Source organism: Aulonocara sp. 'chitande type north' Nkhata Bay, linkage group LG17, assembly GCF_057382095.1.
Source record: "Aulonocara sp. 'chitande type north' Nkhata Bay isolate Kocher_YH1m ecotype deep benthic linkage group LG17, A_spYH_male_GT1.1, whole genome shotgun sequence".
Classification (NCBI taxonomy): Eukaryota; Metazoa; Chordata; class Actinopteri; order Cichliformes; family Cichlidae; genus Aulonocara; species Aulonocara sp. 'chitande type north' Nkhata Bay.
Genome location: NC_141360.1, coordinates 29831281 through 29845794, shown reverse-complemented (window position 1 = coordinate 29845794; position 14514 = coordinate 29831281). Strand labels below are relative to the sequence as shown.

Here is a 14514-nt window from a genome sequence, read left to right as displayed (position 1 = left end):
TCTAAAAGGATTTGGGGTTAAACTGTAGTTTGGTAGTCCAGATTCATTTACGCATTCCTTCACATTTTAATGACCTCTTGCTTATATGGATGGTTGGATTTCCTTTGAATAAAGCAGCTTTTTGTTTGGATTATAGGTAATCAGTGGTATGACTTCAGTGGTCAGCAGCTTGGTTTTGTTTTATCTGTGGTGTGCGCACACAAATTTATGGTGGTCTGCATATAAGGGCAAACATTCATGATGGAAGTATGAAGTGTGTGCGGGTTGGGGGTACACACAATTCACAGCAGAGGTCTCGCACCTGCGCAACCCTTATAAATCTGCCTCCCACTTTGGCCACATGCTCCTTTTTCACAGCTACTCTATATCTGAAACGCCCATGGAGGTGTAACATGGCACTGCTTGTTTCTCTCCGCTTAAACCCCCGAGCTTTTGGACGTAGGCTCACTGCGGCGACTTTTCCTCGATTCCTACGCCCCCTTTATGCCAAAAGATCCCAGCCCTAAGGCCTTGGCTCCTACGTTTAGCTTTGATTTCCTCTTGCGCTTAAAGTCAGGATAAATTTATTCAAGTGTTACCCGGGACAATCAGAGCCATGTGTGTTTGCGAGGATGTGGTCTAGAGACAGGGTTTATGTGGGATTTGGATTTGGAGCGCTCACTTGAGGTAAAGTCACATACTATAACACCATGGTGTAAAGTGACGGGCTGCTATTACCGAGCCGTGACTGGAGAATATCGTGGGGGGGGATTGGTTACAGAGGTGTAAAATAGGGGTGAAATGATTGTCACCGGGGCAGAGGTTGGATTGTAAAATTGTATTTGTGTGTCTGCTGGGGTGAGTTTATGAGTGTGAACAAAGTTTATGTGCTTTATTTGTTTATTTTTCCTCTATTTTCTTTCTTGTAGATCCCAGATTCGTAGGCATACACCTGATCCCTGAGAGTGACAACCCCGAAGATGACAAGATCTTCCTGTTTTTCAAAGAGAACGCCATGGACGGGGAGCACACTGGGAAAGCTACTATTGCCAGAATAGGACAACTGTGTAAGGTAACATCACACACAACCCCACAAAACTGTTATAACAGTGTGATGTGGTGTCAATACGATTCTGTTACACAAAAAAGTAGCATACTTCTTATAATGTGCCTTAGTTATCAGTTTATAAGCCCTTAAAAAGCCAGTTATTAACATGTACGTGTCCTAATGAGAAAATCAAAGTAATAATGAACAGCCAGAGTCATAGTTGCTGAAAAAAAGTTAATGATCATATGCCCATAGTTAACCTTTACCTTCCTTATAAATGCCTTATATAGTATAAGTTAGAGGTGGGAATCTTCAGACACAACGCCCCACAATACGATATTATCACAAAACTTCACACATGATACAATATAGAAGGAGACTGCAGTCCTATTTTTATTACTGCAATATGTTTTATAATCAGAAACTTAATACTTCTGTAACATTTTTAATAAATGTGATATTTGCAAGGACCTTACTAACAAAAGTGCATACGGAGGTTTGAGCTGACAGCACTTCAAATGTTGTTGCAGAATGACATGGGAGGTCACAGGAGCCTGGTCAACAAATGGACCACTTTTCTCAAAGCGCGGCTAATATGCGCGGTTCCTGGCGTCAATGGCATTGACACACATTTCGACGAACTGCGTAAGTGCGTTTTTATTTTATTTATTTGTGTCTTTGTTCGATGTGGAAAAATTCCAACCTCACCTCAGAGCTTCACCTTCACACATTATTCTTCTCGCTGTTTAGAGGACGTGTTTCTCATGAGCTCCAAGGACCCAAAGAATCCAGTTATCTACGCCGTATTCACCACATCCAGGTACAGTCTTTTGCCCTTGACCTCCAAAATGAGCATGCAAGGGTTTCAAATGTTCAAACTGCGTGACAGATGCTGGTAGTATCAGAATTGTTTCAACGGTCAGCCTTCCTGTATAGGTTTCATCCTCTGCATTTGAAAAACACGCGCCTCGTATTTCTTTTCAAGAAGCCTTTCTTTTCTCCTCCTTTATCCTGCCCCTTTATCTGTAATTTCCTAACCATTTTAAATGGCACGGCACGATGCAAGCGACCAAGTGCGCCTCTGTCAAATTCCCAGACGGCGCTCTCGTAATCCACTTACAGGTGTCTCACGGATGCTTTTCTCTCCGAGGGTAGCCCTCCCCTCGTCTCAGATTTGGAGATTGCTTTTATCCGATTCCCCAATTCCTCACTACCTGTCCTGTTTTTCACTGAAACCTTGGCAGGCTTGTAGGAAAATCAGATTATGGAGCAGGAGGGAGCGAGAGAAACATGATATTCACTTAACAGAAATCCACGGGGGGTTTTTGTTGTTGTTGTTTTTTTTCCTCCCACCCCCCTCGGCCACCGCCCCAGCTTCGAATGGGGTTTTCAGAAGCCGGGTGTGTCTCTACTGAAGCATGTGGAGAGGTGAAGGCATGGGGCAGGGCAGATAAGTGAGTTGAAATGGCACAGATGGTGGCACTTATCGTGATGATGAAGATGATGAAGATGATGAATGTGATGTGTGTGTGTGTGTGTGTGTGTGTGTGTGTGTGTGTGTGTGTGTGTGTGTGTGTGTGTGTGTGTGTGTGTCCGGTACTGTTTCTGCACTGCTTCATCAATCACTGCTAATGATAAGACGAGCTGAATAGAGGAGCGGTGCAGGCTAACGCATGGTGACAGGCGCCTTGCTTTACCAGACCTGTTTGGCTTTTCACTGCTTTCAGGGATGTATTAAAACCCAGAGGTTGGTGGGCGCTGGTGGGCGTACACCCACGTATCCACGTCTGCCCACACACGCACGCACACACACGCGTACACTTTAAAATTCAATTATGGGGCATTGAGGAATTAGAGTGGTTTAATTGGTTTTCTAAGTGGCCGGTTTTCAGAGATGAATAGAGCAGAGATTCAGAGGGACCGGCTTTTAATATCACTGCTTAATGAGGCACAAAGAAGCTGCCACTGACAGATCAGTGTCTGATTGTGTACCTCTGTGTGTGTGTGTGTGTGTGTGTGTGTGTGTGTGCATTCTAGGGGTGAATTTGCATGCCTCTTTCTGTGTGTCTGTGTGTATCTGCACAAACACATTTTCACCCTTCTTCATAAGCACAGATATTGGAGCGTCTTTTTTTTGCCCCTGGAGTTAATTGAATTTCTCTGTAATTAACATTTTCAAATGCTAATCCATTCATCTTCCATGCTTTGTGGAGTACTGTCGGCTGTGTGTTTGCCAGCCACATCCCTAATTAGGCTGATACAACTTCCCATTGCAGTCAGCAAGACAAAGGACATCTCGAATCATTTTGAAGCATTCGGTTCCTGCAAGTGAAGGAGATTTGCTGTCCAAAAGAAAATCTGTAATTGTAAAATGTGACACCTGGAAAGTAAATGAATGATTATTTGGGGGGCATTTATCCTCATAAAGTAAATAATTCTAAATCTATAAAACTGTGAAATAGATGAATAGATATGACGGAAGGTTTATAGACTTCACGCTCTCCAAAGACTGCAAGCATCGTGCTTATTCTGTCATAATCTCCACAAGAATATTTAATAACTCTTGTGGAGTATGCATGTTGGAATATTCATGTGAAACTCCCCGATTCTCCCATTTAATGACTCACGACTCAAACTGCTGTCTTCTGGATGACCCGCGAAAGAGCTTAAATTGAAAAAATAAAATCCACATCACTTCCCTTTTTTTTTAGCATGATTGATCGACCTTGCCTGCTTTCCTTGTGAAAGCAAAATCCACCCATCTGGCTCAAGCAAATGCTCACAAAATATTGGAGGGGATTTCAAATATGCTCTGAACCAGGTCTCCTGGTTTGTTGGTGGTGTGCCCAAATTCCTGTCTGTTCTCAAGAGGCTGGAAGCAATCAGAGAGAAGTTCCAATCTGTCATTGCTGTACTCAAGTAATGACAACTTTGCTCCGCTCTGTCTTTGTGCGATGATGGGTCATTTTGTTGTCTTTCTTCAGTTTTTAACAAGCTCCTAATCCCTGTCTTGTGACCGATCATTTATGAATCCCCTTTGTTTGTCTCTGTCATCTCTTTTATTTCACCACCCTCTTGCTTCCTACCCCTCTTGATCCTTAAACTCACCCCTTCTGGATTTATTTCTTTTTCTCTCCTTCCACAGTAACATATTTAAAGGCTCAGCGGTGTGTATGTACAACATGGCAGACATCAGGAGGGTTTTCCTGGGTCCCTATGCCCACAGAGATGGACCCAACTACCAGTGGGTGCCCTTCCAAGGGAGGGTGCCCTACCCTCGCCCTGGAACTGTAAGGCAATTTAGCAAAAATGTTGTAAATTTTTAAGTAATAATGAGACATTATAAGACGATATTAGAAGAAACAAACATATCACGTCTTGATCTCAGTGCCCCAGCAAGACATTTGGAGGTTTCGATTCTACGAAGGACCTTCCGGATGATGTCATCACCTTCGCCAGGGGTCACCCTGCCATGTACAACCCGGTGCACCCAATAGGGGGACGACCCATAATGGTACGCACAGACGTGGACTACCAGTTTACCCAGCTGGTGGTGGACAAAGTGGAGGCAGAGGATGGGCAATATGATGTCATGTTCATTGGCACAGGTATGCAACAGATGACACTGCAATAAATATACTGCTTCTATATGTTTATTTCAGGGTGGTCCGCCATAGGTACTTTTGGCATATACTGCAAACAAAATCTGTTCAAATAAAATCCAGTGTATTGTTTTAAAATTAAAGACATTTTTAACCACAGATAGATTTTTACAGATATTTCCACTCAAAAACAGACACTGAAAATTACAATAATATTTTTCTTTTTTTTTAACTGACTTTTAATTAATTTTTCAATTTTATTTTTATTTACAGTGTACTGGCATCAGTATCTAATACTCTTAAAAAGCTTGATCTCACTAACAAATGTCTATGTTGAAATAGGGGGAGCTTGGGTGAAGATGGGTTTCAAAGCAGCTTGCAGAATCCAAATTTCACTTTTTGAGATTGCAACCCGAGTGTGTAAAAGGATATCATCATGAGCCATCACATGGCATTAGTATCAGTTGATGTACCAGTTGATTCCAATTAACTTCTTGGCCTGAACCACTGAGCTCAATTTGTTTTTAATTAAAATGGGATTAAAATAATCAGAAATTTGGGGAAAGACAACTAACGCCTAACAGGACCGTTAGTCATAAATTATTAGGGATTTTTAATGGAATATCTGTCTAGGCACACAAAGACCCCTCCTGTGTTCCAGTGGTTCTTTGTGGTACTTAATTCCAGTTTATCAACTTTATAAAGCTGACTGATCGGTGGGAAACCCCTTTCTCAGTGATGTTAGCACAGCTGAAAACTGTTGTACTGATTAAAGGAGCAAAATGTTTGGATAGTTGAGCATCTGGATTATTGTAATGGACAAAGAAAAGACATTTCTTTGAAACTCACAGAGTATCATTGTTCCAGGAAATAAGAATAGAGAGAGAAGTGGGAGGCCTCTTTGTGCACATCTGAGAAAGAGCACATCAGAATCTATAGTTTGACAAACAGATGCCTCGCAGTGCCTTTACCTGGCAGCTTCATTAAATGGCAACTGAAAAACACCAGTCTCAGTGTCAACAATGAAGAGAGTCCTGGATGCTGGCTTTTCTCTGCAGAGTTATAAAGAACAAGCTGTGTTTTAGACTGGGCAATAAAATAGAAAGATTAGGATGAGTAAAAGAACACGGACGTTGAACAGAGAAAGACTGGAAAAAAAAACAAACAGAAAGAAAAGGGACTGAACAAAGGAAAATATGCTGGAAAGCTTAATGCACTTGTCCGGCATGTCGAAGATTCCAGAGAATCTATTTTAATCATTTTTAATTTTTTGATCTATTTCCATGTTTCTTCTTGCACTTAACATGTATTTTGAAGAAGGCACACACACGTATTTCTAATCTATTACTTAAACCGTACATACATGCACCACGGATGTTAATCTATGACCAGCACAGGCCTGCATGTACACTAACTGTATGCTGTCTTTTGCATTTCAGATACAGGAACAGTGCTGAAGGTGGTTACGATCCCCAGAGAAAGCTGGCATGACCTCGAGGAAGTTGTATTGGAAGAGATGACTGTCTTTAGGGTATGACGTTTTGTAATTGCGTGCTAATAGCCTTCCTATAAAAACACATATTGTCCGTAGAAGTGGTGTTAAATGGGGTTTATTTGCTTTGTACAGGAGCCTACTCCCATCACTGCTATGGAGCTGTCCACCAAGCAGGTAAAAACTTGCTTTCTCACTTTGTAATTAATCCAAAAGCTGTTGACAAGGGTAAAGGTCCACGTGAAACAAAAAAGCGAGAAATTCTCGGTCTTTAAACATACACTGTTACCCATAAGCAAAGAATGTGCCCACTGAGAACTAAACCCACAAGCACCTTCTTTTTTGCAAGAACCCTTCCAACTGAGGCGCACAGGAACATTTAATTTTTACATCCTTGCTCTCTCTCTGACTCCCACAGCAACAGCTGTACCTTGGCTCAGCCCTGGGTGTATCACAGATGTCTTTACACCGTTGCGAAGTGTATGGGAAAGCTTGCGCTGAGTGCTGCCTGGCCAGAGACCCTTACTGCGCCTGGGACGGTGCTGAGTGCTCGAGATACTTTCCTACTGCCAAGAGGTAGGAGCCGGCAATCGCTAAACACCCTTCTTTAACCTTTATGTATCCTCGGAGGGTTTGCTGAGCATGCACGCTGCTTTTCAACAACATCCTGTATTAATGTCGTCACATGCAGTCACACCTGGGACTTATCAGTACACCTGCATTCTGCTGTTTTGGTTGGCTTTAAAACAATTGGTTTTAAATGTTATGCTCAAGGGCATCCTGATGTGCAGCCTCATTTCTCTAGCGTCAGACCTCCACTGGCTTATTAGTAAGTGTGGCGACTCCCAAAAAACAGACACAGATAGCCATTGTATGCCAAAACTTCTAAACATGGAAGTAATCTGAATATTACACCAGCACGAAATTGAGTCATTAAACACACATACGCACTAATTATGCGTTCCAAGAAAGTACAATCCAGCAACTTAGCCAGTAACAGTTGTTCTGAGTTGTGCTTCAATCATCCTACCAACCAAGACGCATTAAGAAATATGCACAAATATCCAAAGACAAGCAAACACACAATAAATTATAGCCACCAGGAGCTGCCTGACCACTTCACCCTTCAGCCAGGAGGAACATACACTCCCTCAAATTACCCTCTGTTGTACCCAGCAGGATTAAGCTGACCACTACACCACTACTACCCTCCCATACACACACATGGCGCGACACCCCCACGTTGTCTCATTCATCTAGAACTTCTCACACCAACAGAAGTAGGCCAGTGGGTATACTCCAGCTTGGCAAGATTACAGACGAGGTGGCACACCCCATGTTTAAAGTGGGGACAGGCTTCTCTCAGCTCTCCACTGCACTGCAAATATTTTCGCTACCAGAATGAGAACCAGACACCCAACCTTGCACGTGCTCAGATGGCCAAAAAAGACAGGAATGTTAGCCCAGGAAATGTACAGACGAGGGACACGTGTGAAAAAAGTGGGATGTAAGTGGTCATAATTTTGTGTGGAGAATTCACACAAACATGCTGAGCATTTTTTATCTTGTTTTTTTTGTTTGTTTGTTTGTTTAGTCTTTTTTTTAAACCTTCAGTGGTTCTACTTTTTATCCCTACCTTGGTTCTTTCTCTTCTTTCCAGCCCTTGCCTCATGTTTGGCTCGCACCCAATTTGAATTTTGCAGCCGCCATCAGCGTTTTTTGAACCATGACAACTAGGAACTAGGGAGCCATTCACAGCTAGTCAGTAAAGCCAGACTTTGAAAACGCCTTGCCATCGCATTAAAAAGCCAAATCACACAGTAGACTTTTTCATATGGAGAGGACAAAGACTGGGCCTGCTTTTACAAGGCGTTTCAAGGGCAAAACAATGCTGTATGTGTTTCATAATAACGGCTCATCGGAAGGCAATGAAGCGCACTGTTTCACTGCTCAGCAGGTTTATGTTTCTTACATTCTGCTGTTTTGTTTTTTCATCCATGTGATTTAACAGTGGAGTTAAAGGTTGAGTTAGTGCCTGTTTTCTTGGGAATTGGGTAAACATTGCCCCCAAGTGGTGAGAATAAAAAAGTACATAAGAAATAACTTGTCATGTACAGCAATGCTTCCCAACCAGGTTACAAATATACCACTGGATACTTGCAAAGCTAATCTTAGATAAGTTAAGTAAAAGTATAATTTACTAAGTAGTAGCAGCCAAAAGAAATTCATAGCAGATATAAATAAAAAAGCAATGGAAACAAAGTGAATAAACGGTTAAGATCTCTCACTTACTGTAAAACAGTTGAACAGTTTTTACCTGATAGCATGGGTAATGATTTTCAATAAAATTTTATTTATATAGCCCCAAATAACAACAACAGTGGCCTCAATGTGCTTTATATTGTAAGGTAATAACCCTGCAATAAAGAAAACTGAGAAATTAAACAGAAATCTAATGACATGGGTCAACAAATGAAACAGTTGCAACACATTCAGTAACTAAAAAGATGTTTTTGTTGGGGGGTTTTTGCTAAATGTACAACTAACTATTAGCTAATGTTGTATGTTAAAGGCTAAATAGCATTTGGATAAAAAGTGATTTGTTGAATTTGTTAGCTAACAGTGTCGGCTAACTCTTAGCTAAACGTTATGGAGAAGCAGGTCAAATCTGTTCACTGTTTGTGTAATTATATAGCTATGAAATCAAGTATTAGCTTACAGCAATGGAATTGGAAGCTAATAGTTACATGTGGTTAAAAGAGTTAACTGACAGTAATTGAAACATTTTAGGATTGTCCAGATCCACTTTAATTAGTACAGTTAAACTCATTTATGTACAAAAAAGAGTTGGGTTCCACATAATTCCACAATCTTCCAGCAAATTCACCCCAAGGTCAGACCTCGCAAGGCTCAGATAAACTGTAAAAACTTTAAGGGCAACATCTCCAACCCTAACATTTAGCATGCCAACTGAGAGTAAAGATGATAACAGTACAATTGAAAAAGGACTCAAATATGTATGCCTTGTGTGGTGTGATCACCTGGAGAAAGTTTCTTCACTCTAAAAAGAACATGACAGCATAGCTTAGGTTTGCAAAATTGCATGTGAACAAACCACTAGACTTCTGGAATTGGCCATAATGCACAGTACCATGTTTGGAGAAAACCAAACACAGCATATCAGTGCAAACACCATAAACCAACAGCCAGCACGGTGGTGGGGTATTAATTTGGGTTTGCTATACAGCCCCAGGACTTAAGCAGCTTGCAGTCACTGAGTCCCCCATGAACTCCTCTGTGTACTAAGGTATGCTAACGTGCGGTCATCTGTCCGACAGCTGAAGCTTGGCCGAGACAAGATCACCCAACAGGTCAATGACTCCAAGCATAGCAACAAATCTGTAACAGAATGGGTGAAAAAGAAAAGAGAAAAGTGTTGCAGTGATTCAGTCTAAGTCCAGCCCTCAACCTGATTGAAATTGATCTCAAGAGAGCTGGACCTAAATGAATGCTAACAAATCTGAATGAACTGCAACAGTGCTGTAAAGAAGAGTGGGCCAAAATTCCTCCACAATGATGTGACAGACTGATGAAGTCATACAGAAAACTAGTTATTGCTGCTAAAGGTAGTGCTGCAAGCTACTGAATCATGCAGTTTACTTAGTTTTCCACAGGTCCTCATAGCTGTCTGTTTCCACCACTTCCATTCAGTTTCACTGTCGTTTTTTCACAGGCGAACCAGACGGCAAGACATCAGAAATGGAGATCCTCTTTCCCAGTGTTCAGACCTTCAGCATCACGGTACCTTAATAATTTCATACAAGCACATACACACTGTCTCCTCCTCATGCCATTTGCGTCTCATTAGTCTGTCTGCATGTGCTTTGCATTGAGCAGATGACATGGATGGCTTAGGGGACAGCGTGGAGGACAGGAGTGTGTTTGGTGTGGAGAACAGCAGTATGTTTCTAGAGTGCAGCCCCAAGTCTCAAAGAGCGCTCATCTACTGGCAACTGCAGAAGCCCAACGACGAGCGCAAGCTTGAGGTGTGTATGCCTAAGATGACTTGCTAATATACTGCTAGATGATTATAAAATATATTACACATAGTTAGATTTCTTCAGACAAAATATCTCCATCCAGGGCTCCACCTTTCCTGCTCCATCATGTAGTGACTTATGACACTTCTAATCTTTAACCTCAGAGACCCAAAAGGGTGAAAACCACTGGGTGTGGGTGTTTAGATTAACTTTTGTACTGCGGCTGTATTTTTATAGCTGGCCTTTCTAGGCGTGGTATTTTAGGTACCAATAAGCAAAGAGAAATACGATACAAAAAAGTCCAGCTGTGTAATAGATCCACAAGTCAGAGGGTGTATTAAATGTGAAACACAGCCGTTAATAATTTTATATGGAAGGATATTACTGTTTCAGCAAAAAATAGTGTTCAGCTAAGAAATTAACCTAATAAGAATTTGCTGTGCCCACCCACACTTGCTGCATGATTTGCTGCTAAGTTTAAGCCAGCTTCTACTTTTTCTGGACAACATCACTCTGTGCTGACAGCCCAGGTGATTGATGTAGCTGCAGTTTTTCCAGTGTGAAGCAGCGTTAGCTTGAAAGGAACCTTTGGAGTTTGCTTCAATCTTTCTTACCAATACTCATGTATTCAGTGAGACCTGAAACAAGGCATTTCCTTTGAACCCTTGCTCATTGTTCTTCTTCTTTCCTGACCAAATTTGACATTATAATGTAAAACGTGTTTTCTTTTTCTGATGTGACTTTCCTCGGTTAAGTGATACCAGCTGTAGAGATATATCCCTTCCCCTGAATGTAAGGGGGGTAAATGGCAGTATCTCCTTCCAGAAATCCTGATCTGATTATTAGAAATTGGTTTGGGGGTGTAATTTAATAGAAGGAATATTGTATAGTTCTGTCACAAAACTTCTCACATCAAACTTTATGGATTTTTCTGAGTAACTGGGTCATGATTTCTGGAAAGAGTTTTTCTAATGGGTTATTTTTGGGTAGTTTTGAGCAGTGCAAGACAAGTGTGAATTAATTGAGTCAGACATCTCTGATATAGATTATCGAATATGTACGTTTAAAAACTCTGGTTCATTCTCATGTTCCATCTTTATTTTTTTCAGTATTTTCACCCATTGTGTTCTTTGTCTTCCTCTTTGTTTCATTTCAGATAAAGCTAGATGACCGAGTGCTGCGTACAGACCAAGGTCTGCTGATACGCAGCCTCACTCAGTTTGACACCGGGGTCTACCATTGCCAGGCTGTGGAACACGGCTTTATCCAGCCTCTTCTACGCCTCAACCTCCAGGTCATCCCCACCCAGAGATTGGGTGACATCCTGCCTGGAATTCCTGGCGCGGGAGGTGGCGCAGGTCACTCGGCCAAGCACAGGATGTGGTACCGAGATTTCCTGTCTCTCTTGGACCACCCAGAGCTAAACAGCGTGGAGGAGTTTTGTGACAGAGTGTGGAAGAAAGAGCGCAAACAGAAGAGGGTGAAGACACCTAACGGCAACAGTCAGGGCAAGCCTGACAGCGCAGGCGGGTCCAACTCTGCATTACAGCCTAGAGCTTTAGCCCCCACTGCTCAGAAACAGCAAGCCAGTCCACCTCTCAGTCGGCCATGGCATCAGGCTGGAGCTCTAACAGTAGAAGAGCCAACACTCAGTCAGAATACCCAAAAGGGTATATTGAGCAGTGAGGCACCTAAGAACAACCAGAAAACCCAAAATGGCCAGAAGGGGCAGGCCAGGCTAGCTGGTTCTCAGCTCGCAGGGGGATCTCGGGCGAGCAGCCAACATGCAACCAAGTGGAGACGGATGCAGGAAAATAAGAAGGGACGCAACAGGAGGACCCATGAGCTTCAAAGACCTCCACGCAGCGTTTGAAAAAAAAGAAAAGAAAAAAAAAAGGACACATTATACCAGACCGACACACATGCAAGCACAAACCCACGCATCCACACAAAAACACACAAATACGTTCTATAGATGCAATGTGTGATTCAGTGACCTCTCCATAACAGCAGAAAAAGCAAAACATCTGAAACACTTTTTAGGTAGAAACATGAACTCCACACATGTAACGTCAGTGAAGCTCTCATTCAGACACAAAAGCACACAACCTGTGAAAAGGACAAAGATGAGAAGAGGACTGAAAAACTGGAATGCATACTGTAAATGTGTGAGGATATGCTGGTTGCCTGGGATACTGGCTGGCAGACACTTCAACCTCCTGTACATAAGCTACTAAAATAAGACCGGGACAAAAAAAAATGTTTAGTGAGGTGTTTGTTGGTAAGCAAATGGACATAGCATGCTGGGAGGACAGCCGTGGAGACGTTGAAAGAAGCGGGAATTCAGTGCGAGCCGCTGGCCCGTTTGACCTGAGCATAGAACTGCTAAAAGAAAAGGATTCAAAACTCTTATTTTGAAGAACTGCTTGAGAGGAGAATAGAACCTCTCATGTCGTCTTTCAATTCAAGACGAGCAGCACGCTCACAGGAGGGCACAGAGGGGCTGCGGTTCGCCTCGACATGTGCACAGATGGCACCGGTGTTTTTCGCAGGACAGAAGCATTATTAGATGGAGAAATGAAAAAAACACTGCAAAGTCATGCAACTGTGCAAAAGTGCTTCATCATAACCCTCTCCAACTGAGGCTCGGAAAGCATCGTGCATGTTGTTGTTATGTTTTAATAATAAGCTAATTATTTTAAGAGGCTCTTTTTTTTTACACCCTTCCTAAAAAGCAAAAAGTTACTACTTTTTTTAAAATTTGCTTTCCTTTCGAAACCAGTGCTTCTACTTTTGGGGGGCAAAAATTGCAGGCGACATAGTAGTCTTCAGCGTGCGTAACCCCTTCTGCTCCCAAGGATTCTGTGTATAAGTTATTTTGTTGTTGCTTTTTCTGGGATTTATAGGGCACAAATCCCAGTTGTCCGCTATGCTAAAAGCCCAGTCTGAAACAAGACTGCCAGTTGTTTGTGTACATATATACGACAAACGTAACTCTCTGTGTATATACAGTACATATACAGTACAAGAACACCACTTGATTATTATTTATTTGCTCATTGTTTTGTGAAAGGGTTGCATTTATTTTTGATATTATGGTATTTTTGGCTCATCGGTATATTGGAGAAACAATGGCAACAGCAGCAAAAAAACAAAACAATTTTGATGGACCAAGTGGCCGGATGTCTGTGTGTCAAGAAGGAATCCCCCTTTTTGAGGGAGCTGAACATGAATTAGAAGCATGAGTGCAGGGGTTTGCGTGTTCATTAAACAAAACGTCTGACAGAGATTCCACCAACAATAAGCACAATTTTGTCTCTTTTTGCCTTTCATACCAGATCATCTCACTGTTTTCCTCTTCTTTTATTTTCTCCCGATCCCATCAACATTTTTCATCCAGTAGCTATTATGTGTAAGATAATTTCCCCAAACTGAAAAACATTAGCTGTGAATTTCTGTAAGAAATAGTGGAGAAAAATGTTAAATCTAGTCTGAGGAGAAGACACATTATACTGCATGTGAATGCTACCTACAGTAAGTGCATCTTTTTTATTGTCTTTTTACGTGTTTTGTGTGAGAGGTTAAAAAAAAAAAAGAAAGGGAAAAAAAAAATTCCTCAACGCAATGTGTGAATTAATTTTGCTAAACAGTGATATTAACAACTCATGATATCCTAGCCAAAGCTGTTTTAAGGTCCAAGCTCCTTAATCTTTGATTCAACAATGGTACCTCCTGTCTCCCCGCGCCCTCTGAGTTCATGACAAGAGTAATGTGTCAATGCAATAAATTAGGGCAAGATAGTGTTCCCTACCAACGCTCAAAAGTTTGTTGTGTCCCTAATCTGGTCTTTCCCTCAGAGTTAGAAATGTGAGAGAGCTGAAAGTTACCACTGCTGTAACACAGTTCTTTTTGGCATGCATTCAGTTGTCTAAATAAACATCTCTGTTACAAGAACAAGCGTCTTTGTTCTCATTCATGCCAAAAAAAACCTTTCGATCCACCCTCCTACAATTAAAGGTCCCAAGGGCACCCTTCTGACCCTGGAATGTGTCTCTCAGGTTTCTGCTCATAACACCATGTAGATTCATTCTTTCATGTGTGTATACACCTGTTTTGTTGTTGTTGTTTGTTTGTTTGTTTTCAAGTTATGCTCTAAAATTGATATTCCTAATGTCTGTTGCGTTACACTCCGCCATTCCAGAGCTGGACTTTCGTGAGGAGAGGTGACTGGCCATGCCTTTCAAGACATCACAGTAGGCTGCCAACCAAAACAGCTCATTCAGGCACTTTATTACTGATATAAGGAAAAAAGCATGGCCTTTTCTCTGATTTTGAGAGCCTATAGAAGAAGTG

General features: G+C 41.8%; 1 protein-coding gene across 4 annotated transcripts in view; it reads left to right on the top strand.

Annotated features, from left to right (window-relative positions):
- Window positions 1-14112, top strand: part of sema3aa (sema domain, immunoglobulin domain (Ig), short basic domain, secreted, (semaphorin) 3Aa) — a 36777-nt gene extending 22665 nt beyond the window's left edge. For all 4 annotated transcript variants that reach the window (XM_086270115.1, XM_086270113.1, XM_086270114.1 and 1 more), the window contains 11 exons: window positions 909-1051; window positions 1558-1672; window positions 1778-1847; window positions 4173-4317; window positions 4416-4635; window positions 6069-6160; window positions 6257-6298; window positions 6540-6697; window positions 9855-9922; window positions 10019-10167; window positions 11318-14112. In XM_086270115.1, the coding sequence (XP_086126241.1) occupies window positions 909-1051; window positions 1558-1672; window positions 1778-1847; window positions 4173-4317; window positions 4416-4635; window positions 6069-6160; window positions 6257-6298; window positions 6540-6697; window positions 9855-9922; window positions 10019-10167; window positions 11318-12034 (1919 nt within the window). In that variant the 3' untranslated portion in view covers window positions 12035-14112. The remainder of the gene's footprint in view (window positions 1-908; window positions 1052-1557; window positions 1673-1777; window positions 1848-4172; window positions 4318-4415; window positions 4636-6068; window positions 6161-6256; window positions 6299-6539; window positions 6698-9854; window positions 9923-10018; window positions 10168-11317) is intronic.
- Window positions 14113-14514: the final 402 nt, after the last annotated feature.